Genomic DNA, 25,905 nt, shown 5'->3' with positions numbered 1-25,905 from the left:
TTGCAGGGCTGGGAGCCTCTCAGGAATCCAGAATCTGGGGCCCACCTCAGACTGTGGAATCGGAACTCTCGGGTCCGTTTTGACAAGATCCGCGGGTGACTCACATGCACACTAATGCCTGAGAACGCCTCTGTGGCTCCTCCTTGCTGTTACCTCCCCTGTCCCCTCTCCTTGGACCAGTGCCTTACAGATGTGTATAATTATTAAGGCCCTACACAGCCCTGAGCCAAACAGGTCACCACCAGCTGACCAGAGTCAGGAAATAACATTTTGTGTTTTCCACAGAATGGTCCCCTGGGCCCTCAGGGCAGTCCCAGAGCAGAGCTAACGGGCCTGGGTGTGCATTAAGGAATATAGGGTTCCTCTAGCTGAGAAGCGCAGTTGCAACAATACCCTTAAAGGAGAAACATTTCACCAGACCCTTGCTGTTAGGAGGACCTCTGATAGGCACCATTCTTTTATTTGATCCTCACAAGACCCCACACTCTGCCCTAAATTTCCCAGACTTGCTGTGAGGGAGCCGGCCCTCCCTTCAGGGCGCTGCCTCCAGAATGCTCCCTGAGATGGGAGCTGTCCTCACAGCTTTAGAACATTGGGACAATGGGACAGAACCCTACACACTGGGCTGTTTGGGGGGTGGAGTCAGCACGGAACCACAGAGGTTCTGTGGATTCCGCCACCAGCTTGCCCAGGACAGCGTGAGGAGTGGGCACCATGTCTGAGGGGTGAGTGGGGGCTGGAGTGGAGACCCCCAGGGCTAGGAGAGCAAAGGGAGAGGGGCCTCTCGCTCAAGATCCTCTCAGGTGGGGGTCACAGGGCGAGGGGCGCGCTGGGCCAGCCTGGCCTGCAGAATTTCCCACGGCATCCCTGGCTGCCCCAGCCTGTGGTCAGCTCTCACTCCTCAGACTTCCCCTGGACAGTGAAATCCAGAACCAGGGCTCTGCTCGGGGGGAAGGGGCCTTGCCCCGCATTCACCCTGCACCCCACCTGCTGGCCACCATCCTAGACCACCGCTGCAGCATCCCTGGGTGGCACCCTCACCCTGCAGGGACCAGCTACCTGCCAACTTGGAGGGGCCTCTTCGGTACAGGAGCCCCTCAGAGCCGTGGCCATTCTTCACTCTTCTGGAAACCCCAGTCTCACACCCTAAACCCATCCCCGGGAAGGAGCCCTGAGCTCCACCTTAACATCACACCTTCTGGAACCTGAGTTCACACCCCTCAAAAGGCCCAGCAGCACTGTCCCGCCCCCCACTCCCACATTCCCAGGCCTCTGATGCGCACAGTACCCAGCGCATGCTGCCTCCTCTCCAGAGCTTACCAGTACCTCTGGGATTCCTCCCACGTGACCCTGCAAGAGCTGCTGGACCAGGAGCAGCCCCTGCTCCAACCGGCGCCCAGCCAGGAACGGCAGTCTTTCCAGTACCGGCTCTCGCTGCTCTACCTGTACTACCTGGCGCTGCTGCGCCGGTTCGACACCCTCTACGACCAGATGGTGCAGCCGCAAAAGCGGCGGCTGCTGCGGCGCCTACTGGACAGCGTGGCGGGCCGCGTGCTGGAGCTCAAGGAGGAGCTGGTGCGTGTGGACCTGTGCGAGTACCACTACCCGGACCGTGTGTTGCAGGACCGCCAGCTCACCCCGGTGCGCTGGAGGCGGGGGTGGGGGGGTGGCCAGGAGGGTGCGGGTGGGGCTGGTCTTGACCTCCCTGGGGAGTCTGCGAGGGAGGGAGGGCAAGGGAGGGGTGGGGTTTGGTTTCAGGAGAGGGTCTTCAGGAACCAGGAGGGGGCGTGAGGGTGCAAGCATGCAAGTAGTTGGGGGGGGGGGCGGGACGGGGGCGGGGGCGGAGACAGGGGTGTTTGCTAGAGAGTCAGGCTGAATGTCCCGCGTGGCTGGGAAGACCCATGATCTGTGAGGGACTGGCGAAGAGTCCTCCACAGGCTTGCTCCTCAAAGTGTGGTCTGGGGACCAAAGCGTCGGCACCAGCTAGGAGCTCGTTAGAAATGCAGAGTCTCTGGCCGCACCCCAAACCTACTCATCTGCACCTGCAGTTTAACAAGACCCTCAGGTGTTCTGAATGCACCAGCAGGTTCCAGAGCACGGAACGCCTGCTCTGGCCTCCCGTGGGCCCCAAGGGTATGGTTCTCTGCTCCACATCCAAGGCAGCCTCAGAGTGCCCCCCCCACCTGCATCAGAGTCAGCTGAGGGCTTGAACAAATAAACAGATTTCTCAGGCCCCGCCTTTCTGATGCAGCGGTCTGGGGAGGGCCCGGGAGTCCACCTTTTAGGAGCTTCCCAGTTGATTCTGGTACGCAGCCAGCTTTGGGGCCGCTGCCCATTAGCCCTCATCATCTTCTAGGATTCGACTCTGGCCACACAGTCAAAGTGGGGGGAGAGAGGGATGACTAACTCCCCGCTGTGGGGCTCTAGGCTGGAGGAAAACAGTGCCAGGGTCTGCGTGAGCAGCTGGAGATAGTAATGGATCAGCCGAGCGGTTCTCATTTCTTGACCCCCACCCCCCGTATCGCCCCACAGGCAGAGCTGGAGGTCCCAATCCCCAAATACTTCCAGCAGGAGCAGTCCGGCGTGCTGCACGAGCGGGGGCTGTTACTGGAGGAGATCCTGTGCAGGACGGAGCCAGTGACCTTTCAGGAGGCAAGTCATGGGGACATTCTCCTAGAGCCCTCCCACAGGGATGGATGCCACAACAGAGATGCCAGCCTGCCCTGCACCCACCTGGCAGTGCTCTTGGGGGGACCCCTGGCCTCCTTCAAGGCTGCTCTTGTGTCCTTGTAACCTTCCACCACCAAGACAGAGAGGCAGGACCAGGGCACCTAGACTCCCTGGGGGGAGCGGGCCCCCAGCACGTCCTTTAGGGTCTGATTTCCCAGCTGCCCACCTGATGCAAGCCCTTCCTCATTCTCTGCTCTGGCCAGAGCGTTCCAGAAATGTCCCGGACTGAAGCCATAATCCTGCTGCAAACAGCTGAGCGGGCCAGGCAAGGCCGGATCCGAGCCAACTTTCTTCGAGAGCTTCACAGAGAGGAGGAGCGGGATCGCAAGATGAAAGAAAGCGGACGGCCCAAGTTAAATCAGGACCAAGCAGCTATCACCATTCAGAAGGTAACTCACCCGAGTCCAGGAAGAAGGAGCAGGTAGTCACCTCCTCCAGGAAGCCCATCTGGCTTAGCAACTGATGACAGAGGAGCGGGTGCTTGGATTCTGTGGCCACAAAACTAGATCCTAAGCGAGGGACTTTTATAAGTCAACAATCACATATCTTATTTGTTTATTATTTATTCTATTGTACCTCTTTGTCCCCAAAAGGAATGGCGGTGGGATAGCATGAAAGGCCTAGAAATAGCAGGATCATTACAGTTAGGCAAGAATGATCAGAGTAAGGCAGCGGAACAGAGTAGATGATCATTTCAGAATCTCTTCAGATACAAGTCTCTAACACATACCCTGAGCCTCCTGAGGCGAAGGGAGACATGATGGAGAGAACTGATGTGACCCAGGTGTCCTCAAGGTCTGTGCCCTCTGCAGTCACCCTCTGCTTTGACATGGAACTAACGTGATCACACCCGATCCTGCTCGCTGCAGCACACCCCGCCCCGGTCCCCGGGTGTCCCTGTGCCGTCTCATTATTCTGGCAGCCTTTCCACGCCTCCCAGCCCCTGCTGTGCCCTCAGTGTGTGGGCCAGCCTCTCTGTCCTCGTGCACCAGGCTGGGCGGTACCAGCCCAACCACACGGGAGGGGCCCTGGGGACATTTCAGTGCAGAAAGGGGCCACCGACCAGAGTTCTAGTTCCCCCACCTCCCAGCAGCCCTTGCCACTCTCGTGTCTCAGAATTCCCGTCGCACTTGGTATAAACACTCCATTCCCAAGTTCAGAGTCCAGAACCCTGCTCTGTCACAGGACCCTCTTGTCACATTTTCCTTCCAGAAGCAGGCTCAGAGTGACCGGCACAGGCTGGGTTTGTCTCTCCTCCTCCCTCAAGTCCCAATGCCTCAAAACCCTCTGTCCGCCGGCCCCAGAGAGGAGGCTTAGAACCACTTTCTACCAAAACCTAAAAGCAAACCGACCAACTAACGCACATCACCCCGAGAACAGATATCCTTTCCAGATGGGGTAGATTTTGATTATTGATCAATAGGCGGAATGTCCCAAATGGAGCCCCTGCATTTGGGGGCCCGACCAGATGTCCAGCTGCCCCACGGGGGAGGGGGAGGCCCTCGCCTGCAGGGCTCGATAGAGTGAGCCTTTGGAGAATGGGGTCAGCCCCCCAAATACAGCCCCACTTCCCCCTGGGAGCCAAAGCAACTGATTCTGTCCCTGTTGCCAGGCACCAAGGGTATGGAAACCCTGCCTCCCCCCTGGAGTTCTCCGGTACGTACACTAACCAAAGGCTGTGATTGTAGGCCTGGCCTCTGCTGGTCCCAGCAGCCGGGGCAGAAGCCTGCCCTGCTCCCTCTGCCCAGCTCCCCTCCCTCCAGCCGCTGGCACCAGGCTGTCCACAGGGTCCGAGACCGGCTGGCGGTCTAGGGGAGGGGCCCGGGGAAAACCCGGCCCCGGCCTCAGCTCTGCAGTGACAGGCTCAGGGCCCGGGAGAGACCAGGTCCTGTCTCCAGCCTCAGTGTCCATGCGTCAAAAATGTGGGAATTAATGAAGGGAGCTCCATAGTCCCTACAGCACTGATGTGTACATGCCTGGGTAGAATCAAGCAAGTATTTGTTTCCGATGCTATGGGTGTTCTGAGACAGGATAGTAGCAAATGCTTTCTGGAGGAGGTGGTACTTTGTGCCTCAAAAGATATAGCAGATTCAAGGGTGGAGATGAGGAGGGAATTCCTGGGGGGCCGGGGGGCCTGAGGGAGCAAAGCCTTGGAGCGGGGCGGTTTGAGGGCATCCCTGCCTCGCCGGGACCTGGGCTGTTCGGGTGCCTCCCCAGCTCGTCCCCCACGTCCTGCCCAAACCTCCCCTAGCAGGCCTTCTGGAGGTTTTGGGGGCTGCTGCTGCACCCTGGGGCTGAGCCCTAGTGCTGTGTCCGCGAAGAAATGTAGTGTGGGAGGATCTGGGTCCCTGTGTCCCCCAGGTGTGGAAAGGTTACCTGCAGAAGAAACATACTCAGCAGGATCGGCAAAAGGAGATGGAATTCATCGGCATGGTGAGTCCTTCCCTGGCCACGGCGGGAGTGGCTCTGGGGGGACACAGGGCTGGCCAGTGCAGGCGGCCGCTCCCCTTGTCTCCATCTCTCTGAGCCTCGGCCAGAGAGTGCGGCCTTGTCCAGCCCTCACTGCCCACAGTGCCCACCACTCAGGACTGTGCTGGGCGTGATGGAAGGGCCAGGCCAGCGCTGGGGGACCCAAGGAATCCTTCAGGGTTTGGCTGAGAAAAAGGGAAGGACGGGAAAGCCACGGCCCTTCCCACGCTCCTTCCCCGGAGCCCCCAGAAGGATCTCAGATGTGGGCGTGGGGTGAGGGATAGAAGTGAGTCCTGCGGACCCCGTGTCCATGTCCGTGTGCCTGGCTGGAGGAGGGGCTGCTGCCCAGTGAGGTCCAGCAGGATAGCCACAGGGCCCAGCTGGGGTGGGGCACACCTCCCACACTGGAGCAATTTTAGGGCCGTGGACTCCCCACTTGCTCTGGGGGCCCCAGACTTGCTTCTCCTCTGCACACAGGGAGAAGGGCTAAGTGTGAACGACAGGATAGGAGCGTGCGTGTGCACAGGGGCGTGTGTGGGAGGTGAGAGGGGCAGGCCCTGGCTGCCAGCACGGGCAGTGAGCAGGCCTCCCTGAATGCGTCCGGCCTCTGTTCTCCGATGCTTCCTCCACCCGGCTGGTCTCCCCTGACTGACCCCTGGGATGGGGCTTTGCAGCTGGCAGAGCCCACGGAGGTGGGGCTGAGAAAGGGGTCTGGGGGGGCCAGAAGGATCGGAGACAGAGCTGGGACGGCTGCTCCAGGAGGCTTGTGGTTTCAGAGGGGAGAGAGGCCAGGGTCCTCTGCATGGGCATGGAGGTCAGGAACTTGTTGGGGGGCCGATGAGCTGAGTCCCCAGGAGGCCCCGGGTCAGGCTTTGGTGGGGAGGGGGCAGGGGGGCAGGGCACGGCGGTGGGTGAGGAATGAGCGGGCCGCCCGGGCCCATCAGCAGTGTGAGCTCAGCGTTTTCAGTAATTGTCTCTGCGCACAGTGATATTTAAAATACATTTGGGAGCCAATGAGGCGGGAAAGTGGCTGCGAGCGAGGCTGCCAAGGCGGGCGCCGGGCGGGGGTGCGGGTGGGGGCTGGGGCTGGAGGCTCACGGGGGAGGGTGTGCCGGGAGAGCGGGCAGGGGGGCCCGCCCGGATGCATCTAGCAAACTCATTATCAGAGTAATTTACACAGACGAGTTTCGGCCCCAGACACAATTTCTCCTGATGCAGGCATGCCCGATGTTGCGTGCGGGTGTGCATGCGAGGCACATGTGCAGAGGATGCGTGGGGGGCAGGTGTGCGGGCCTGAGGCCGGGCCCTCCCCACTCCCGCTCCCGAGTCCCCCGGTCCCTTCCCCATGTCCCCAGCTCCCGTCGCCCGGCCAGGGGGAGGACTCGGGCATCCTGTTCAAGGCCAGCATCAGGGAGGGTGCCCGGAGGCTGCTCCAGAAGGAGAAGGAGGAGGAGTTCCAGTTGGCCACGGTGAAGACCCAGAACTATCTCAAGGAGACCGAGGGGCCCTACCTGAAGGAGAAAATTCAGGAGCAAATCCGACAGTGGTTTATCGAGTGCCAGTCAGTGTCCCCAGCCGCAGCTGACTCACCCTCAGCCCCCGTCCCTCTTCACCCACGTCCCCACCCCTGTCTTGTCCTCTGGTCTAGCCTGGGCCCTTTTCTCCACTCACCCCCACGCTACCAACACACTGGTGACACATGGGCTTTTAAACCCGGGGGCCCCCCACCTCCAGGACCTTCTCCACACACGACTTTCTGTTTCCCCAGATGGAAGAGAAAATGCCAAAATAAAACAGGGGAAGCATCCAGGAATGTCCCCTGAATAATCTGTCCTTTCTGTTCCGTAACTCTCTGTTCCGCCCCTCTCTCCCTCAGTCTCCCCGGCTCTTTATCTTCCCCATCCTCCTCTCTGTCCAGCCGCCCGCCCACCCTTCCACCCACCTGCCCATCCCTTCGTCTGCCCACCCGTCCACCTCTCTGACCATCTCGTGTTCACTTAGTACCCTCACTGGCCGATTCCCGGATTTTCCGGAGGAGTCTTTAGGTGGATCCCACCTGATCTTCTCAGACAAGACTCCAGAAGAGGTACCGGGGGTCAGGAGGCCTTTAGTGGCTGGTGGACCTGAGGTTACAGAGGGTGGTACTGTCAGCTGAGGGAGGCACTGGGGTGTGGAGCGAGGTCCGCGCAGGGCAGGTGGAGGGGCCGGAGGAGATGTATGCAGTTAGTCAGGCCTGATGGGGGCGAGCGGGCCCCTGCTGCCGGAGCAGACATCCCGGGCCAGGGAGAGGAAACGTCTGTGGAGACCACTGTTCTCCACAGCCCCGTGGGCTGGAGAGAGTGGCCGCTGTGGTCAGAGCACTGGGTCACCTGGTGCCCTTCTTCCGGTGCCTCAGGAAGTCTCTGGACTCTCAGCCACTCGGACCCCACAAGTTCCCGTAGGCCTTGGGGGTCCTGAGTCCACCCCAGCCACGGGCCCTGGGTTCTCTGGCTCCTTTAACATGCCCTTGGTCTTCTCCAAAACGTCTTTCATCCTTGGTCACAGGTGCAAATGGAACTGGAGATGCAGGTCCAGGAGAGCAAAAGAAAGGACCAGGACAAAAAAGAGAAAGAAAAGACTGGGAAAGGGGTGAGGCAGCTGCTGGACGTGTGGGCCCGGAGGGCAGAGGGCGCAAAGCCTGAGGGGGTACCTGGTGGGAAGGCTGGGCTGGGCGAGAACTGGGGTCAGAGTCTGTGAAGGGTGAAGGCGAGGGGGCCAAGGCCAAGGGTGTTTCTGCTCTAGGAAGCAGATACGATGCTGAAGGTGCTGCCTTCCAGATCTATCCCCCTGATCAGTGCTGGGCATGAGGAGTATACAAGTAAGGGGGTGGGGAGACGCCCGGGAAGCTGTGCCTGATTGCGGGGCCTTGGAGTGACCCTTGGTCTTGGGGAAGGTGGACATGTGCCACATGGGTCATGAGGTGGCCCCGTGTGTGTGTGTAGGCCAAGGGGAGAATGGCAAAGGGGGCAGGGACGGGGAGCGGTACGGGTTTGAGTCTGAATCCTGCAATCACGGGTCTGAGGATCAGGCCTTTCTCTGGTCTGGGGAGAAGCAGTGACCGGTAATGAGGTGAGGCCAAGGCCAGGTTCCTGGCTTGTGTGTGCATGTGTGTGAGAGACAGACAGACTCCCAAACGGAGACAGAGGGACAGCAGGGAGAGGTGGACCGGCCTTGGTCCGCGTGAGTGTGTGTGCCGGTGTGTATGGGCGTGTGAGTACACCTGGGACTCTGACCCGCACCCCCCAACGCCCCACGCTCAGATGTGTGGAAGAACCGGCCGGATAATACATACCCCAGTCAGAGTTTTGACCCCGAGGCCCTCCGGGCGCAGAAGAGGAAGGAGATGGAGCAGGAGATCCGGGTGCAGGTGGGCGCACTGGCTCAGGGCCTCCCCGCGGGCTCCCTCTCCCCACTCAGCCTCCAGCTGCCTTGGGCTCTGTGCCCTCCGTCCACTCTTGCCTCACGCCCAGAGCCTGCTCATCCCGTATAGCATCTTCCGGACACTGCCTTCTCTGTATGGTCCATCCTGGCCCATCTCGGTCCCCATTGTCCTCTGCCTCCCCAGGTCCCTCTTTCTCCCACTGAGCCTGGAGGTCAGGGAATGGGGTGGGGGTGGGGACTCTGAGCCGGGGTCACATCCACCATCATCCTCACCAACACTTAAAAAGCTCCTTTGATGTGCCCTTGGGCTATGAGATTGCATGACCTTCCCGATGACCTCTGAGATAAGCACATTGATTTTCCCAATAGTGCTTGTAAAAAAAAGTGAGGCCGAGAGGTCATGAGACCGACCCTTCAAGGTCATGCAGCTGCTCAAGGGTGGGTCTGGGGCATCAGCTGAAAGCTGATCGACTCCACCTGGGGGGGGCTTCTCCCTACGTGGGTGCCAGGTGACAGCAGGGCTCTTGCAGGAACAGAATATTAGGGATTAAGATTAGGATTGAGTGTGGACAGATGCAGGGACCAGGGACAAATGCCAAGGCCAAGGGTTCTGAAAAAACCAACTTGGGAAGGTTGGCAGCCACCTGCTGCCTTCTCTGGGCTCATTGGCTCCGCTCCGAGGCTGCTGTCCTCACCCCCAGCTTCCCCCCACCTGCCCCCAGCCCCCAGCCCCCGGCAGCCCCTCCACTCACTCTGCTGTCTCCGCAGGTGGATGAGCTGATGCGCCAAGAGCTGAAGACCCTGCGCCTGGCTGTGGACCGGGAGGAGGACAGACCCTTCAAGGCCAACCCGAAGGCAAGATGAGGGGCTTGACTGGGACGCAAGAGGGCCCACGGTGAGGGAGGCGAGGGATACCGGACAGTTCCCCACGTGCTTGTTTCTAAGCAGAAAAAAAATGAGAAGAAAGCTGGGAGGAAGAAGGAGAAAGACCTGACCCCGGACAGGTAGCAGACCCTCCTGTGGGTGGTGGAGCAGGCCCCGGCCCAGGGCAGATCTGCCAGCCGGTCCCGGTTCTGTTGCTGTGTGACCTGGGGAGAGCTACTTAACCTCTCTGACTGCCCGTCCTGATTAACCAAGCACCTCCCCTGCCAAGCTCACAAGAGAGCTGTGACAATCACGCAGAAACATAAGATATAAGTGAAGTGTCGCCCTAAACGCTCCCTCCAGCCATTGCCTTAAGCGGCTTTGTCCCTTCCAAAGCCATCTCCCCCTGGACGTCCCACTCTGGGGCACGGAGGAGCTGGTCGGTGGTCCCTGTCCACTCACTTCTCTGGAGAAGCCAGTTGTGAGCGCAGCACGTTGACATTAGTGATGTTAACAGCCACCCCTCCCAGGCGGGTGTTGCTGAAATGCGGTTTCTGGGAAGAGGGTGATGATGAGTCACCCGAACGGCGGGGTTTCTGGTGGGCGGCGGCACTCAGGGCCGGGAGCAGACCGATAGTGGAGTGTCACCGAGGGTGCCAGTCCGGCCCACACCTCCTCCGGCACCCACGGGTGCCCGCTGTGGGTGGGCAGGCGGTCTTCCGGGCCCGTGGGCTGGGGCCACAGCTTCTGACACTGGCTGTTTAGGGGCATTGTTGATATATCACAGGATGTGGGGCAGGAGGGGGGCCCTGAACCCCTTTCCTCGTGCCTGCGACAACACCCGCTCATCTCTCTCTCCATGTCCCTCTGTCCTTGGGGCCCCCGCTGTGCCATCCTCCACCAGGTCCATGTCCTCTCTGTTCGAAGAGCTCGTTGTCTACGGCTTTCTGAAGAAGAGCGAGACAGTGGCACTGAGGGACTTTGTGGGTGAGACCCCTCCCCCGTCGCTGCTCCCAGGCTGAGGGACGGTGCCCAAGGCCCCCCGCCCTTGGCCTTCCTGGAGCCGACTCTTGCCCTGTGAAGCGAACCTTCTCCCCAGGTGGCTCTGTCTCTTGTCCCTGCCCAAGGGGGTGCCACTCACCAGGGGGCCACCTGTCCCCCACCTGTCCCCCAGGTGACTACCTCTATCTTGGATCCACTCTGAGTCTGGCCAACAAGCTTCCCATGCCTTCCCTGTTTGACATTCGACAGAACGTGGCCTTGTACGGGGTGCTGCGGCTTGGTGAGAGGCCCCGGGGAGGGGGTAGCATGGCCGAGGAGGGCCTGTCCAGGCTGTGCCCCCAGTGCCCCGTGCCAGGGACCCGTGCCGGACTCCTCCCGCGACCCCCGCCCCTGCTGGAGGTCACACCCAGCTGGGGCCACCCGGAGGTCACGTGGGCTCTCGGCCCGCTGAGGAGCCCATGCTTCCAGGCGCTTCCTCAGTCCCAGGTGACATCCCAGAGTCTGTCCCATTCCCAGAAGACTGGAGTCTTCCTGAAGTGGTTGGTCCCACGCCCTTTCACCACTCCCCGTCTCAACGCAGGGGTGGACACAGAGGGCATGGGAAACCGAAAGGACAGTGGAAGGGACAGGGGGCTCCCTTCTGGCACCCACATGTAGTCCTCGTGACGGCGAAGCCACTGGAAGTCCTCTAGGCATCGCTCTCGACCTGCTGGCCTGGGGACTGACTGCTCAGGCCGTGGGCGGGGGGGGGGGGGGGCAGTGCAGCCAACACCTGAGCCTCACCCTGCCCCGCCCTGCGCCTTGGCCTCACCTCACTCCATGAGCCACCCCTGGGCCCGCTGACGGCCCACCGCCTACCCCTGCCCCTGCGTCCTCTCTCAGGCTCCCCAGATATACACGCCATGGCTCCCCTCATCCGCTCCATCCTCCTGGTGGGCCCCTCCGGCATGGGGAAGAAGATGCTGGTCAATGCCGTGTGCACGGAGACGGGGGCCAACCTGTTCGACCTGTCCCCTGCCAACCTGAAGGACAAATACCGCGGCAAGACCGGGGTGCAGATGATAGTTCACATGGTCTTTAAGGTTTGGCGCTTGTAGCTCTCGGACTGTCACCACAGAGCAGGGTGGGCTTTAAGCTCAGGAGGTCACCCAGCTACCCAGCCGGCGTGGCTTCAGGAGCTGGTGAGGTCCTCACCGAGCCCTGCTAGGAGCTTGTGGACACCTGAAGCCCCGGTAACGGGGAAGGTGTGGGGTGGTGGAGGGAGAGGTGAGGCTTACCGCACTCCCCAGGGAGGGCGGGGGCTCTGTTCACACTGAGGTGCGATGTGTGTGTGCAAAGGGCTTTCGGGTTTCCGTTCTCTGTCCTGTTCAGGTGGCTCGGCTCCTACAGCCCTCGGTGATCTGGATTGGGAATGCCGAGAAGAATTTCTATAAGAAGGTCCCCAAGGAAGAGGAGGAGGTGAGTGACTGTAGGCAGGCAGCCTGAGCCCCTGGCAGGCCACTCCTAGCGTCACCCCCTGTGGCCTTTGGATCAGTCCCCTGCTGTCCTCCTGCCTTGCCTCCTTAAAGCAGGACCGCTTGCCTCTCAGGGCCCACATGAGTGTGCACAGGTGCCCTGAGCACCAAAGAGCCGTACGATAAGTCACCGTGTCCCAACTGCCCTGCCCTGTCTCCCCAGAGCAGATGGACCCAAAGCGAATAAGGAAGGACCTCACCAAGGCCCTGCAGCTGCTGGGCCCCGGAGACCGCGTCATGCTGATAGGGACCACCGACCGGCCGCAGCTCGCGGAGATGAAGGGGCTGTGCCGCACCTACGAGCGGATTCTCTTCATGCCTCGGCCCGACTATGCTTCTCGCTATGGTGAGGCCCCGGGATACAGGGATGGGCCAGAGAAGGGGCCCAGGGACCGCCCCTGGCCAAGCCTCCCCACCCTCCTTCCCACCCCCCACTGCTGCTCTGGGCAGCACCTCCGCAGCCAGGCGCTCTGGAAGGGCTGGCCAGTACAGAAGCCACGCAGGGAGGGTGGCGCCCGGTTCTGTGGACTTGGGCAGGACCCTGGAGTCCCCCTGCCTTGTTTCCTCGAGTGGGGAGGATGCGCCCTGACCTCGTGGGCGGAGAGGCTCGCGCTCCAGAAGCGCACAGCTCGTCCCAGACGGAGGTGGAGGTGCCCACTGCCTCCCCCGCCCCCTATCCTCCCCCACTGCCCGCAGTGCTCTGGAAGCACATGCTGGAAGCCCAGGGAGCCAAGGTGACCCAGAGCCTGGACCTCAGTGCCCTGGCCATGGTGTCCAATGGCTACACGCCCGGCCACATTCTCCAAGCCATCCGCTGGGTGCTCACCGAGCGGCGGATCATGCAACTGTCCAAGCGGCCCCTGGTGGCCTCAGAGTTCCTGACTCACCTGGCACAGCTGGAGCCAGTGCACAGGGAGGAGGAGGAGTCCCTGAAGGTGAGACTGGGGGGGACACGGAAGCCAGGGTGGGGAGGGTGGTGGGCCAGCCCCACCTAGGGAGCCGGCTCTCTGAATCGCCCCTCTCTGCTCCCCCATGGAGTTCAGTGTGGGAGGGGACAGAAGTCACAGGGCCTGTGGGCGGGGCCAGCTCCCCTGGTTTCCTAGTGGGGCCCGAACACACCACCTGTGCATTAGGAGCCCTTCGCTGCCTCTGGCACCAGCTGCCAGTCACTTCCCCACCTCTGAGTCGGTGGCCACCCCCAGGGTGGCGGGATGGCCATGGAGCGTGGGAGGGAGGGACACAGGGCGGGGGGGGGAGTGGGAGCAGGACTCGCCCCTGACACGGGCTGACGCTGTGGCCTGAAACATCCGGTGGGAGCAATAGAAGCCATGGCCCTGGCAGGATGCCGGGCCCGGGAGCGAAGGAGAGAAGGGTGCGTGGGCACAGATGCGTAGAAATGAAAGGGTGCGGTCAGGAGGCAGAACCGAGGGCCAGACCCCATGCTCTCCTCCTCCTCCTCCCTCTTCCTCCGACCCAGGACTGGTACTTCAGGACCCCGCTGGGCATGAGCAGGATGAAACTGGAGAAGGAGCAGGACGCCAAGGGGGCCAAGCTGGCGAAGGAGAAGAGAAAACAGAAGTGACGCGGAGGCCGGTGCCCCAGGGCAGCGGTGGGCCGGGCAGAGCCCCACCGCAGAGGGACGGGGACAGAGGCATAAAGGCCCAGACGGATCAGGGACAGGCTCTCTTTGTCCATCTCTGTGCTTCTGCCCCCTGCTCGGTGCCACCTGCCTCCACCTCGTGCCCCACCTGGCCAGGCCCTCTGACCCTGGACCTCTGTCCTCTGACCCCGCCCGGTCATTTTCCTGTCCTGGCTCCCCACTCCTTCTTCTTTTCCAGGTGTGAGGGGAGGGAACGGGAGGGAAGGAGAGAGGGAGAGCAGAGGTCTCGGGAAGGAGAGAAAAGGGGAAAAGCAGGGGTCTGGGAGTCTGGCCCCGGGCTCCCGACGCCCAGCGTGGGCTCCCGACGCCCAGCGTGGGCTCCCGACGCCCAGTGTGGGCTCCCGACGCCCAGTGTGGGCTCCCGACGCCCAGTGTGGGCTGCCCGGTCCTGTCCTGCCTCTGGATCCCAGTGTCCTCGCCTGTGAAGTGAGGAGAGATCGGACCAGCCAACCTCTGAGGTCCCTCCTCCTAGAGGGTTGGGTTATTCCTACCAGGTGTCTGGGGAGCCGGGGAGGCGGCAGGCTGGAGAGGAGAAAGTCGGTGGGGAGACAGGCATTTGTGGCAGTCGGTAGATCCAGTGCCTTTCCTGTGCGGTCTTCACCTCTTTCCTCTGGACACCCCCCTCCCACCCCCCCACGCTCTGCACTCTGCCTTTGACCCAGAGCCCGGCCCCAGGAGGCAGAGCGGGGCGCTGCTTCTGCCTGCTGGCGGAAGTCCATCTGTGGGTCCCCCTTGTCGGTGGGGAGAAGAACTGGGGGGGATAGAGTCTGGAAACTCTGGCAGCCCAGGATTCTTCCTGAAGAAGCGATGTGAAGAGTGTGTGAACAGAGGTCAAGGTGTATTTCACAGACCAGACTGGAAAGGCAACGAGAGCCAGGCGAGGTGAGACCACTGGGACCACCGGGCCCATTGCCGGGGCAGCGGTGGCCCAGCTGAGCCCAGAGGCGGGCCTGAGTTTTCTTTCTCTCTTTGTTCATTTTATCTCCCAAATGAAAGTAGTCTCATTACCCTAATGTGCCTGAATGGGCCCAGCCACTTCTTCTTTCTTACTTTTCTACTGAGACTCCTTCTACCCATGGCACATAGAGAGGCCACGGAGATCCAGGGGTCACCCAGGGAGATGGGGGGCCAGCACCCAGGATGGCGGAGGTGTTCTGTTGTGGCCCGTGGTGGTACTCGTCCCCCGGGTAGAGCATGTCTTCCTAAGACCCCCGGAGGGATAGCTCCCAGAGGGGGGCCTTTTCTGTCATTCGTCACCACTGTGAACCCCTCCCTTAGGTTTGGGAGGGTGAAGGTATGGGACTAATTGGCGACATTTCAGAGGACAGGGAAAACCATGTGCACCCACCTGCCCTCTGCCTGGGAGCAGAGTCCCGGCGGCTGGAGCCTCTGGGCGGAGCCGTGATCGATGGGGCAGAGTGAGGAACGAGAGCCCCGCCCCAGCCCTGCCGGCCTCTCCCCTGCAACAGGTCGTCAGGCCAGGAGCCAATCACTGCCCACCCCTGGGCTTCATCTTCCTTTACCTGTGAAATTGCAGCTGATGCCACCATCCGGGTGGTCCCTTCAGTCCTGCTGTGAACAACTCTGGGCCAAGCTCAGGGTTGGAGGGTCCGATCTTTGCTGGCTCTCCAGGCTCCTCCCTAGTCCCCGCTGCCAGCCCAAGCCTCATTCCCCAGGCATGACAGTGAGGACAGTTGGGGCTATTTATGGCCTTCCCCGGCGGGCCTCGCCCGGCTCGAGCCCAGCACCCGCCTGCCCAGCGCCCTGAGTCCTGCTTCTCTGGCTCTCTCTTCCACAAACTGGCCATGCCTGGGAGAAGAGGCTCCCCTTCCCACTGGGGACACCATCTGGGGTGTTTCCCTGCAGCCCCCGCCTGCCCCTCCTGGGAGCCCCCTCGGGCATCGCCGCTGCTGTGCCGAGACATGGCCCTGCAGAATGCCCTGTACACCGGAGACCTGGCCAGGCTGCTGGAGCTGTTCCCCCCGCACAGCACAGCCGACCTGCTGTTGGAGAGCCGGGCTGCGGAGCCTCGCTGGAGCAGCCACCAGAGGGGTGAGGACGGGGGTGGGGGCGCTGGGCTGACCACATCAGGCGCAGAGGTGCCAAGAGCTTGAAGAAAAGAAGCGGCCGCTGGCAGTCTCCCCCTCACCCCAAAGCTTGCTTAAACCTTGGCCCAGGAGTGAAGTCATGTGGAGCCCAGAATAGCTCCTGCCAAACCGCGTGGCCGGGCCAGGCTCAGCTCCGGCTCAGCCCAGCCCAGAGACACAGAGACCCTCTCCCTGCCTCTGTCTGCGCTTCCCTTCTTTCTGCCTCCTGGCCTTCGGCCCCCAGCTCCCCTCCCCCCACACCCCTTCCCTCATGAGCTGGTCCCCAGAAGAGTGCAGGGGGCAGGAAGAGCCCCTGGGTGACAGACATGCCCTCTGTGCCAGGCTGGTGGAGAAGCCCAGCAGGGAGTCTGCAGAGGACCCGAAGTCTGGCCCGGGACCCATCGTCACCCGCACGGCCTCAGGACCCGCCCTGGCCTTCTGGCAGGCGCTGCTGGCCGGGGACGTGGGCTCTGTGTCCCACATCCTGGCCGATTCCAGCACCGGCCTGACAGCAGACTCCATCTTTGACACAAGCGACCCAGAGCGATGGAGGGATTTCCGCTTCAACATTCGCGCTCTGAGTACGGGCCAGGGGCTCTGGGGGGTCTTCGTGGGAGAGGGGAGGCCGGGAATGGAGCTCTGGGCTCCCTCTTCCCGGTCTCCGCCCCCTCCTCATTGCCTGGCAGCTCTTTGCTTCCCTCTGGGGTCTGAGGCCCATGTCTCCTCTCCCCTAGGACTCTGGTCTCTGACGTATGAAGAGGAACTGACCACCCCACTGCACGTGGCAGCCAGCCGGGGCCACGTGGAAGTCTTGCGGCTGCTGCTGAGGCGGCGGGCGAGGCCTGACCGTGCCCCCGGGGGCCGTACCGCCCTGCACGAGGCCTGTGCCTCGGGTCACTCTTCCTGTGTCCACGTGCTGCTGGTGGCAGGAGCCGACCCCAACATCCCTGACCAGGATGGGAAGCTCCCTCTGCACCTCTGCAGGGGGGCCGGCACCCTCGAGTGAGTGACTCCCCATCCCAACCCCCACTGCACTCTTGGGGGACCCAAAGCGATGACCTCAGGGAAAATGGCGATGACCAGGGCTGGCAGGCTGGGTGGGCTGGATGGAGAAGGCAGCTCGGCTGGGGAGTCAGCAGGGGGTGGCTCCCCGAACCATCCGGCCCGTGGTCCTGGGAAGTTTGGAAGGGCCTGGTCTCGGGACAGTTCCTGCTTCCCCAGAGGCGGTGGAGGGCTGCGGCAGGGGCCAGCTGCGTGGCCTACGCTGGAGAGCTTGTGCGGGTTCATTCTGGGGGTCCATTCTGGACTCCAGTTTTCATGTGTCCCAAGCTTATCCCGTGGTCCAGGGCTGCGGTAAGTACAGCAACTGAGTGAGGCACGGTCCTGCCCTCGGGGACCAACTGCCCGGGGATCCAGGTGGGCTGTAGGAACAGCGACTCCCACTGAGAGCCTGCTTTGGTCCCCGTGGGCGGGGTCTGGTTCTCAACTTGGCAGGCCTGGCATTTCCAGATTGGCGGGCACCCTCCTGAAGGGGCTCAGGGACCGAGTCCCACTAACCAAACTCACAAGAAACTAATGGATGTACCCAAACGGGACAACATATTATTCGCTGTAGGGAATCATTACGCTCTAGGTGTAGGGAACTTGGGAGGGTGAGTCCCCACAATTTTCTGATCAGCACAGACCCCCACAAAGGAAGCCTTGGCCAATCTATGACTCACCACACCCACAGTGGAGGCTCTCTCTCTCTTGGCTCACAGCCGCCAAAGTTCACATCCGGCCCCTGAGTGGGGCCAGACTTTTGGGCCCTTCTTTTGTGGACCTGCTTCCACCTGTTAACCTCGTCAGCCTTCAGAGGAGTCCACTGACTTACCACGTTGAAGATGCATTCTGCACCAGCACGGCCCAGGGGAGATACAGTGAGACCACGTGGTCATTTAACATGTTCTGGTAGCCTTGCCACAAACTGAAAAGAGACAGGTGGATCTATTATGTTTAATGTTGAACACTGTTTAATTTTCTAAACAGTGGCAAAATACTCATTGCATCAAATGTACCATTGTAACTAAGTATACACGCGTATTTACATTATGTAACTATCACCACCATCCATCCAACTCCTGAACTTTATTTATTATTTTATGGATTTTTAGAGAGACGAAGGGAGGAGAGAGAGAGAGAGACACTGATTTGTTGTTCCACTTATTTATGCATTAATCAGTTGCTTCTCACATGTGCCCTGACCGGAGGTCAAACCCACAAACTTGGTGGATCAAGGAGATGCTCTAACCAACTGCGCTGCCCAGCCAGGCCAAGTCCTGAGCTTTTTTAATTTTACTAAAACTGAAATTCCATACCCAGCGACCAGTAACTCCCATTCCCCCCTCCCCTCGGCCCCTAGCAACCACCTCTCTACTTTCTGTCTCTACAACTTTGGCCCCTCTCACTCCCTCATCTAAGTCAATCATTTAGTGTTTGTCCTTTTTTAAAAATATATTTTTTAAATTTATTTTTTGGAAGAGGGGAAGGGAAGGAGAAAGAGTGGGAGAGAAACATCAATGTGTGGTTGCCTCTCATGTGTCCCCTACTGGGGACCTGGCCTGCAACCCAGGTATGTGCCTGGCTGGGAATCAAACCAGCGACCCTTTGCTTCACAGGCCTGTGCTCAATCCACTGAGCTACACCAGCCGGGGTGTGTTTGTCTTTTTGTGACTGGCCATATCACTGAGCATAACGTCCTCATGTCCTCAGTGTTCATCCATGCTATACTATGCCTGTAGCATGTGTCAAAACCTCCTTCCATTTTTAAAAAAGATTTTATTTATTGTTAGACAGGGGAAGGGAGGGAAAAAGAGAGGGAGAGAAACATCAAAGTGTGTTTGCCTCTCATACATGCCCACAACCCAGATATGTGCCCTGACTGGGAATCAAACCAGCGATCCCTTATTTTGCAGGCTGGTGCTCAACCCACTGAGCTACACCAGCTGCACCAGCCAAGGCAGCATCTCCTTCCTTTTTAAAGGCCGAATAAGATTCCATTGTGTGTCAGTGCCACACATCAGTTATCCATCGACCTGTTGATGGACGCTTCATTTGCATCCACATTTTGGCTGTTGTAAAGGACGCTGCCGCAAACGTGGGCACGCAGATATTGGTGGGACAGATGAAATGAATTTTTTTTTTAAAGATACATTTTGGTTTTCTTTTTTTTAAGATTTCATTTATTTATCTTTAGAGGGGAAGGGAAGGAGAGAGGGAGAGAATATCAATGTACGGTTGCTTCTGGTGCATCCTCTGCTGGGAACTGGCCCCTGCTGGGAACTGGCCTGCAACCCACGAATGTGCCCTGACTGGGAACCGAACTGCGATCATCTGGTTGAAATGAATTTTAATCATGTATTTTGTGTAACACAATACTTCCAAAATGTTGTCATTTCCATATATGATCAATACCCCCAAACTAACGAGATAGCTTACACTCTTGCTCTGCATTGCCATCAGATTGCTGTGACTTCGCCCGTACAGTGTGTCTCTGTCAGGACAAACCATAGGACAAGCGCTGAATAGCCACACGAGTCAGGTGGCTACTATACTGGGCAACGCAGTTCTCTACGCCCTACAGTTCCAGTTCTGGCCCAGCCTCCCTGAGGCCACACTCAGTGATAATCCTTCCTTCCTTCCTTCCCTCCTTGAGTAAGCAAACGTATATTTAAAAACCTGAAGTCATTATGGAGAATTTCAAACACGTAGAAACAGAGGCAGGATCACAGAATGATCCATCAGGACCCAAACCACCCATTCTCCCCCCGCCCCGCACCAAATGCTGCTGTTCAGAGCTCTTGTGATAACAGCTTTTCAGACAACAGCATCATTTAGGTCTAGATTTCAGCAGTTATTTCCATTCCGCAGAGGAGGAAAGGGGGAGGCTTATATTTGCCAAAGAGGCTAAGGCCCTTAGCCTCGGATTTTGGTGCACAGGACCTTCCGTGGGGGCCTTCGTGGGGGCAAATCTTGCTGGTCAATTTTGGTTTTGTTGTTCTTTGCGCCCACTGCCAGCACCCCCTTCACTTCCTCCTCCTGTCCCTCCAACTGCCCTGCTTCCCTGGACCCAAAGGCCAGCCCCTCCCCTTATAAGCTGTGCAAACGTGAGGGAGACAGCCTGTGGTTCCCGCAGGCAGCGGGCTGTGGGTGTGAAACAAGTGAGTGCGGGTGAGGCCCTCAGAAGGCGCCTGTTTTAAGTGTGTAACAGCGCCTCGTGACTTTTCCTGCCATCGAGGGCTTAGTGTGCTATTTTGCAGGGAGGGTGTGGACTTAAAAAGAGGCGTTATTGATCCTGCCAGAGGACTAAGGACAAGATGGGAGGTGAGGGTGTACAGAACCAGGAGCCACCCAAGGCTCCCTCGTGTTTGCTTTGCTCAGACTGGTGGGAATGCAGGGGTGAAGGTCTGCACCCCACTTTCCTCCCCACCGTTCTCTCGTCCTCACTAGGTGTGCAGAGCTGCTCCTGAGGTTTGGGGCGAAAGTGGACGGTCGATCCGAGGAGGAAGAGGAGACCCCTTTGCATGTAGCTGCCCGGCTGGGCCATGTGGAGCTGGCTGACCTGCTTCTGCGACGGGGGGCGTGCCCGGATGCCCGTGATGCTGAGGGCTGGACCCCACTGCTGGTTGCCTGTGATACCCACTGCCTGTCCCCCACCGACGCTGAGGCCACCACGGCCCGCTGCCTCCAGCTGTGCCACCTGCTTCTCTCGGCCGGCGCCAACGCCGATGCTGCAGACCAGGACAAGCGGCGGCCCCTGCACCTGGCCTGTCGCCACGGCCACGCGGCTGTCGTGGAACTGCTTCTGTCCTACAGCGTCAGTGTCAACGCCATGGACTACGGGGGACACACGGCCCTGCACTGTGCTCTGCAGGGCCCACCCTCGGCCCTGGCCCAGAGCCCGGAGCGTGTCGTGAGGGCCCTGCTCAACCATGGTGCTGTTCGAGTCTGGCCTGGGGCTCTCCCCAAGGTACGGGGCTGGGGGCAGAGGGCGGGCCACGAAGGCGAGGGGACAGGAGGTCCCGCCCTGAGCTCCCACACGCTCTGGATGCGCCCGGAACACTTGGGCATTTGATAGGTCAATTCAGTCTGTCTTTCATTCCACAGTCAGCAAAGCCCAGCAGGGGGCAAAGGTGAGGATACAGACCAGAGGAGGTGTGTGCGTGCACATGCACATATGTGAACATGTGTGCCTATGTGTGGGTACATGTGAGTGCACCCCGTGTATGCATGTGCACACGCACACTGTGTGCATATGTGGTGAAGGTAGACTGAAGGCAGTGGGGCCACGTTATAAAGGATTGGAAGAGTCTTGAAGGGGGCGCCCGGACTGATGCGGGCAGAAGGGCCAAGCTGATAGAAGCAGCTCTGAGGAAGCTCTGCCTGCCTGTGAGGCACTCCAAGTACAGGAGAGGCCCCCCAAGGCAGACTGGTGAGCCTGGGTCACCAGGTTCCAGGCCTCCTGGCCCCCTGCAGACACGCTCAGTCCGGGTTTCTGAGTGTTTCTCAGGTCCGGCTCTCCCAGCCCAGCTGTGGCTGTCCTGGTGCCTGAGAAAAAGCCTTGCGCTGTCAATTTCCCATCTGTGTCTTATTTTATGTTAATTTCCCCAAAGTGGGTTCAACCGGAAGACCTGTGTTACTGATGCCCTGCAGGGGGCCCTGGCCCATGTCTGGAGGGGGCTCTGTGACATTGTCATGAAGAGCCCTGGGTAGGGAACCTTGTTCTCCCAGGAACGGGGTCAGGACTCACAGGGCTGTGGGCAGGTCCCCCGGCTTGTCCCACCCAGCCCCTCCCTGGATGCTCCCCTGCTGTCCCCTCCTCTCCCCTCCACTCACAAAAAACCTAGAAGCATCTGTCTAGATTCCTAAGCAAGACCAAATAATTAAACAGCCTGAGAGTTTGGCAGATTGGTCTCCCCTTTGGGAGAATACAAGAAAATCAACAATTAACACTAATTAATCTCCTATTAACACCAGATAATTAGGAGACAGGCAATTCCCTGTAATCTGACGGTGGCTCTGACAGCTAATGATTTCCCATAGTTGGGGACAGGGTGGGGGGAAGAGGACGGCAGAATGGCAAGGGGATTTCCCAGGACCTCGGCCAGACCAGGGGGCCCGGCCCAGCGAAGGGCCCCATTGGTCCCTTCATCCGGGCGCCATGATCAAAAAGCACAGGTTCCATTGCCATGATCGGGCAGCTGTTTCAGGCTCAGCTGGGGTGCCCATTCTCCAGGGAGGAGCTCCTCCCTGCAAGGAGGCTGCTGCGGCCCATCTGGAACCATCTGGAACCACGGAGCCAGCTGCAGGTAGCTCTCCAGGCCACCGTACATGACTGGACACTCAGAAGGCCCGGCTTTGATGCTTGTTCATGTGACTATAGGAAAATCACTGAAATTTTGGGAACCCCAGTTCCCGGTGACCTAATAGGGAGGAAGAGCTATTGGAGCGCAGTGGGGTGACGGTGGAAACCAGCACACACCTGACCACATGTCAGACACCGTTTGACGGTGTGCGACCTGTCACATGGCTTCCCTCAGTCCTCCCAACAACCTCTGAGGCTGGTCGTGACTCAGCATGAGGCCTCTGGAGCCAGGCACGCTGCCTGTGTGACCCTCGGCGAGTTGTTTAATCTCTCTGGGCCCTCATTTCCTCCTCCTTAAAACAGGGTCAGAACAGCATGCCTGCTTCTTTTGTTAGTGTGCAAATGAAATGAGTTCATATGTATGAGGCCCATTGGATGGGGCCTAGCCTGGAGTTAGCGTTCAACACCTGTTGGCCAGTACTGTTCTGAAGTTCAGCAGCACCTGGAAAGCTGTCAGGCGTTCTCCCAGTGCAGGGTATCATTAGACAAGGGAGAGAGAAATGCAGGGAGGAATGCGGGAGGGCTTCCTGGAGGAGGTGAGACTTGGGTCAGGCCAGGTTTGAAGAGCTGGAGATACAGGCATTTGAGGCAGAGTACGGACCCAGGAAGGACAGAGAGACCCCTCTGAGGGCAGACGGGAGAAGCAGGTGGAGCAGGAAAGTCAGATGTAACCAGCCTGCATTTTCCTGGCTCTAAAGAGTAAGGCAAAGAGGCCTGGCCTGGGCAGACGGGCTGGAGCAGCTCCGGTGGGCACTGCCCAGACGCGGGGACAGAACGGAGGGCCTCAGGTATGTGGGCGTGTTCTCCAGGGGCCCCATTTCTGGGAAAGGCCTTCCACCTGTCCCCGTTAGCCAGCTGTGCCCAGGCCATGCAGCACTCCCAGCTGGCCAGGCAGAAGGGTCTCCTCTCCTCGTACAGGGTGTTCGAGCCCCTAATGTCCTAGGCCAGTCAGTGCATGGGTGGGGGGGGGTTATATGTACAGGGATGCTGCCTGGGAGATGGCAATTAGATGTCCCCTGATTTTACAAAGAATCTGTAGCCCCTGCCTGGAGCTTGACATATAGCAAGAGATGGACAAGAAGAAGCACCAATCTACTTATGGGTGTTACGTGCAGGCTCCAGTGGGTAAGATGGCTCCTGTGTGTGTCCGACCCACAGATGGCTGGCTGCCTTTCTGACCACCTGGCCCGTCCCCCAGCAAGGGCAGCTCCCCTGGCACGGCCCACTCCTCACTGCAACAGGCCAGGTCCTCAGAAGGGCCTTTCTTGACCACCCACCCGGGCCTGTGCCCTCGGACCACACCCAGCCTCCGAGCCTCCGTGATTTTCCTGGCACCAGTGTATCTGTAAACTGTTTTCCTTTTGAAATAGAAACTCCTGGATGACAAGGACCTGTCTGTCGTCCTCAGTGCTAAGTCCCCAGGGCTTGGCCCACAGTAGCCCTCAGTAAATATTTGCTGAATGAAGAAATGAGAGAATGGCCCTGGTTGGGGAGCTCAGTTGGTTAGAGCACTGTCCCTATATGCAAAGGTTATGGGTTCGATCTGCCAGGTCGTGCCACATACAAGAATCAGCCAATGAAGGCATGGATAAATGGAACAAAAAAAACTATGTTTCTCTTTTCCTTTCTCTCTATAAAACCAATAAACAAAAACATTTTTAAAAGGGAGCGAGAGAACGAATCTGGCTCCAAATTGGTCCCACCCCCACTCCTACATCAGGCCCCCGCTGGCCTGTCCTTTCTCTCTCAATGCCCTCTGGGCTCCTGAGTTCTCCCCTTCTTGGCCCCAGTCCCCCACTCTGCAAATTTCTCCCTGATCACCCAGCCCTGCTCCCCCACCCCCACCCTTGTAGCCCTCTCTACCCCTCACTTGGCATTGAGCAGATTCATTAGTCTTTTTTTTTAAAGACTTTATTTATTTTTAGAGACAGAGGAAGGGAGGGAGAAAGAGAGGGAGAGAAACATCTCACATGTGTCCCAACCGGGCGCCTGGCCAGCAATCCAGGCACATGCCCTGACCGGGAATCTAACCAGCAACCTTGTGGGACTACACCCAACCCACCGAGCCACACCAGTCAGGACTCATTAGTCTTTTTATCCTCCCAGGAGCTCCAGCCTCAGGTCAGGGACCCCTTTCCCATCCAGAAACATCCAGCAGAGAGCCCTGGTAGAGGCTGGTGACAGAGCAGGATGATGTAGTAGGAAAAGGTCAAGAGCCACACCTCCGGGCTTGAGTGGCTGGAACTGTAATTCAGGCAAGTTACTTAATTTCTATGTGCCTCAGTTTCCCTGGTCTGTAAAATGGGGATAATAGTGGTTCATACCTGGTAGGGGCAAAGATTAAGAGAGCTAATACATGTAAAGCACTAAGAAAAGTATCCAGCATAGACTGTGTACAAGAGTCACGTTAGCTGATGGGCTGGTTTCCTGTCATGGCCATAACAAAGGATCACCAACTGGGTGGCTTAAAACACAATAGAAACATATTCCCCGCACGGTTCTGCAGGCTGGAAATTTGAAATCCAGCTGAAGGCAGCGTTGGTTTCTCCCCGAAGCTCTGAGGGAGAGTCTCTTCCATGCCTGTTCCCAAGCTCCTGGTGGCTGCCCCCAGTCTCTGGTGTCCCTTGGCTTGTAGGTTCCTCACTCCAGTCTTTGCCTCTATCATCACAAGGCATTCTCCCTGCATACTGTCTTTGTTTCTGTTTTCTCTTCTTTTAAAGGTTTTATTTATTTTTACACAGAGGGAAATGATGGGAGAAAGGGGGAGAAACATGAATGTGTGGTTGCCTCTCATGCGCCCCCTGCTGGATGCCTGACTTGCAACCCAGGCATGTGCCCTAGACTGGGAATCGAACCAGCAACCCTTTGGTTCGCAGGCCGGTGCTCAGTCCACACCAGCTGGGGCTGTTTGCTCCTCTTATGCAGACAGCAGTCATGTTGGATTAGGACCCACCCTAATGACCTCATTTTAAATTGATTACCTCTGCAAAGACCTTAGGTCTAAATAGGTCACATTTATAGGTCCTGGGGACTAGGACGTCCCCAACATGTCTTTTGGGGAGCATCTGGTGTGGACTGACTGAGCCCTGTGGTATGGGGTAACCCTGGGAATGCTGGCCTCCTCCAGGTGCTGGAACGCTGGTGCAGGTCCCCACGGACCATCGAGGTCCTGATGAACACCTACAGTGTCGTGCGGCTTCCTGAGGGGGCCGTGGGCCTGGTGCCTCCTGAAACTCTGCAGGTTAGACTCCGGGACCCTGACCACACAGTCATGCCCAAGAGACTCCCACCTTCTAAAGGGAAGTCCCATTGGTCCCCCTGTTCTGCCCCACAGAAATTATCCAGAGATCCTCTCATGTCCCCGAAGCAGAAAACTCAGAACATCCCAAATCCTCCCTACTCCCAAGAGGCTCCTGAAGACACCCACTGGCCACCAGGGGAGGAGCGGATGCCAGTTGTCCAAGGCCACCTTTGCTGAGGCACCTGTTCTGTCCCCAGAAGCACCACCGTTTCTACTCCTCCCTCTTTGCCCTGGTGAAGCAGCCCAGATCGCTGCAGCACCTGAGCCGCTGTGCGCTCAGAGCCCACCTGGAGGCCCGCCTGCCCCACGCCCTGCCCCGCCTCCCCTTGCCGGCCCGCCTGCTCCGCTACCTGCAGCTGGACTTTGAGGATGTGCTCTACTAGGTGAGTCCTGAGTTCTGTGGGCAGTCCCAGTGAGTTTGTTTGTTTGTTTGTTTGTTTGTTTGTTTGTTTTCA

At 59.0% G+C, this 25,905-nt stretch overlaps 2 protein-coding genes and 1 long non-coding RNA gene across 6 annotated transcripts in view; 2 read left to right on the top strand and 1 right to left on the bottom strand.

Annotated features, from left to right (window-relative positions):
- The first annotated feature begins 714 nt into the window (after positions 1–714).
- Positions 715–13,607, top strand: IQCA1L (IQ motif containing with AAA domain 1 like). Its single transcript, XM_037131954.2, has 19 exons — positions 715–725; positions 1,314–1,641; positions 2,533–2,652; positions 2,934–3,119; positions 5,092–5,163; positions 6,555–6,760; positions 7,201–7,285; positions 7,744–7,867; positions 7,985–8,056; positions 8,499–8,605; positions 9,388–9,474; positions 9,568–9,623; positions 10,388–10,470; positions 10,658–10,765; positions 11,368–11,567; positions 11,857–11,943; positions 12,168–12,345; positions 12,696–12,934; positions 13,477–13,607. The coding sequence occupies exons 1-19, from the start codon at positions 715–717 to the stop codon at positions 13,579–13,581; spliced, it is 2,454 nt and encodes an 817-aa protein (XP_036987849.2). The 3' UTR covers positions 13,582–13,607.
- Positions 7,302–9,553, bottom strand: LOC128628370 (uncharacterized). The gene is made up of 3 exons (XR_008392759.1): positions 9,372–9,553; positions 8,531–8,825; positions 7,302–7,755 (listed from the first exon to the last, which is right to left on the bottom strand). It is a non-coding gene; the product is annotated as an uncharacterized LOC128628370 (long non-coding RNA).
- A 1,779-nt stretch (positions 13,608–15,386) lies between the features above and the next one.
- Positions 15,387–25,905, top strand: part of ASB10 (ankyrin repeat and SOCS box containing 10) — a 35,617-nt gene continuing 25,098 nt past the window's right edge. For 2 of the 4 annotated variants that reach the window (XM_053671880.1, XM_053671879.1), the window contains exons 1-5: positions 15,892–16,327; positions 16,481–16,748; positions 20,235–20,754; positions 25,277–25,390; positions 25,648–25,833. In XM_053671880.1, the coding sequence (XP_053527855.1) occupies positions 16,018–16,327; positions 16,481–16,748; positions 20,235–20,754; positions 25,277–25,390; positions 25,648–25,833 (1,398 nt within the window). In that variant the 5' untranslated portion in view covers positions 15,892–16,017. Of the gene's footprint in view, positions 15,712–15,891; positions 16,328–16,480; positions 16,749–20,234; positions 20,755–23,307; positions 23,459–25,276; positions 25,391–25,647; positions 25,834–25,905 lie in introns of those variants that run through there. The other 2 variants (XM_053671882.1, XM_053671881.1) reach the window with 2 other exon arrangements.

This window comes from Artibeus jamaicensis, unplaced genomic scaffold (genome assembly GCF_021234435.1).
Source record: "Artibeus jamaicensis isolate MK-2021 breed Jamaican fruit bat unplaced genomic scaffold, CSHL_Jam_final contig_718, whole genome shotgun sequence".
In the NCBI taxonomy this organism is placed as follows: Eukaryota; Metazoa; Chordata; class Mammalia; order Chiroptera; family Phyllostomidae; genus Artibeus; species Artibeus jamaicensis.
This window is presented reverse-complemented; position numbering and strand designations above follow the sequence as displayed.

What these genes read in the sequence shown, in the direction of transcription:
- IQCA1L (XM_037131954.2), top strand. An exon ending in AGGACCGCCAGCTCACCCCG is followed by an intron (nt 1,642 to 2,532) that starts GTGCGCTGGAGG and finishes ATCGCCCCACAG; the next exon opens with GCAGAGCTGGAGGTCCCAAT. An exon ending in GTACGGGGTGCTGCGGCTTG is followed by an intron (nt 10,766 to 11,367) that starts GTGAGAGGCCCC and finishes GTCCTCTCTCAG; the next exon opens with GCTCCCCAGATATACACGCC.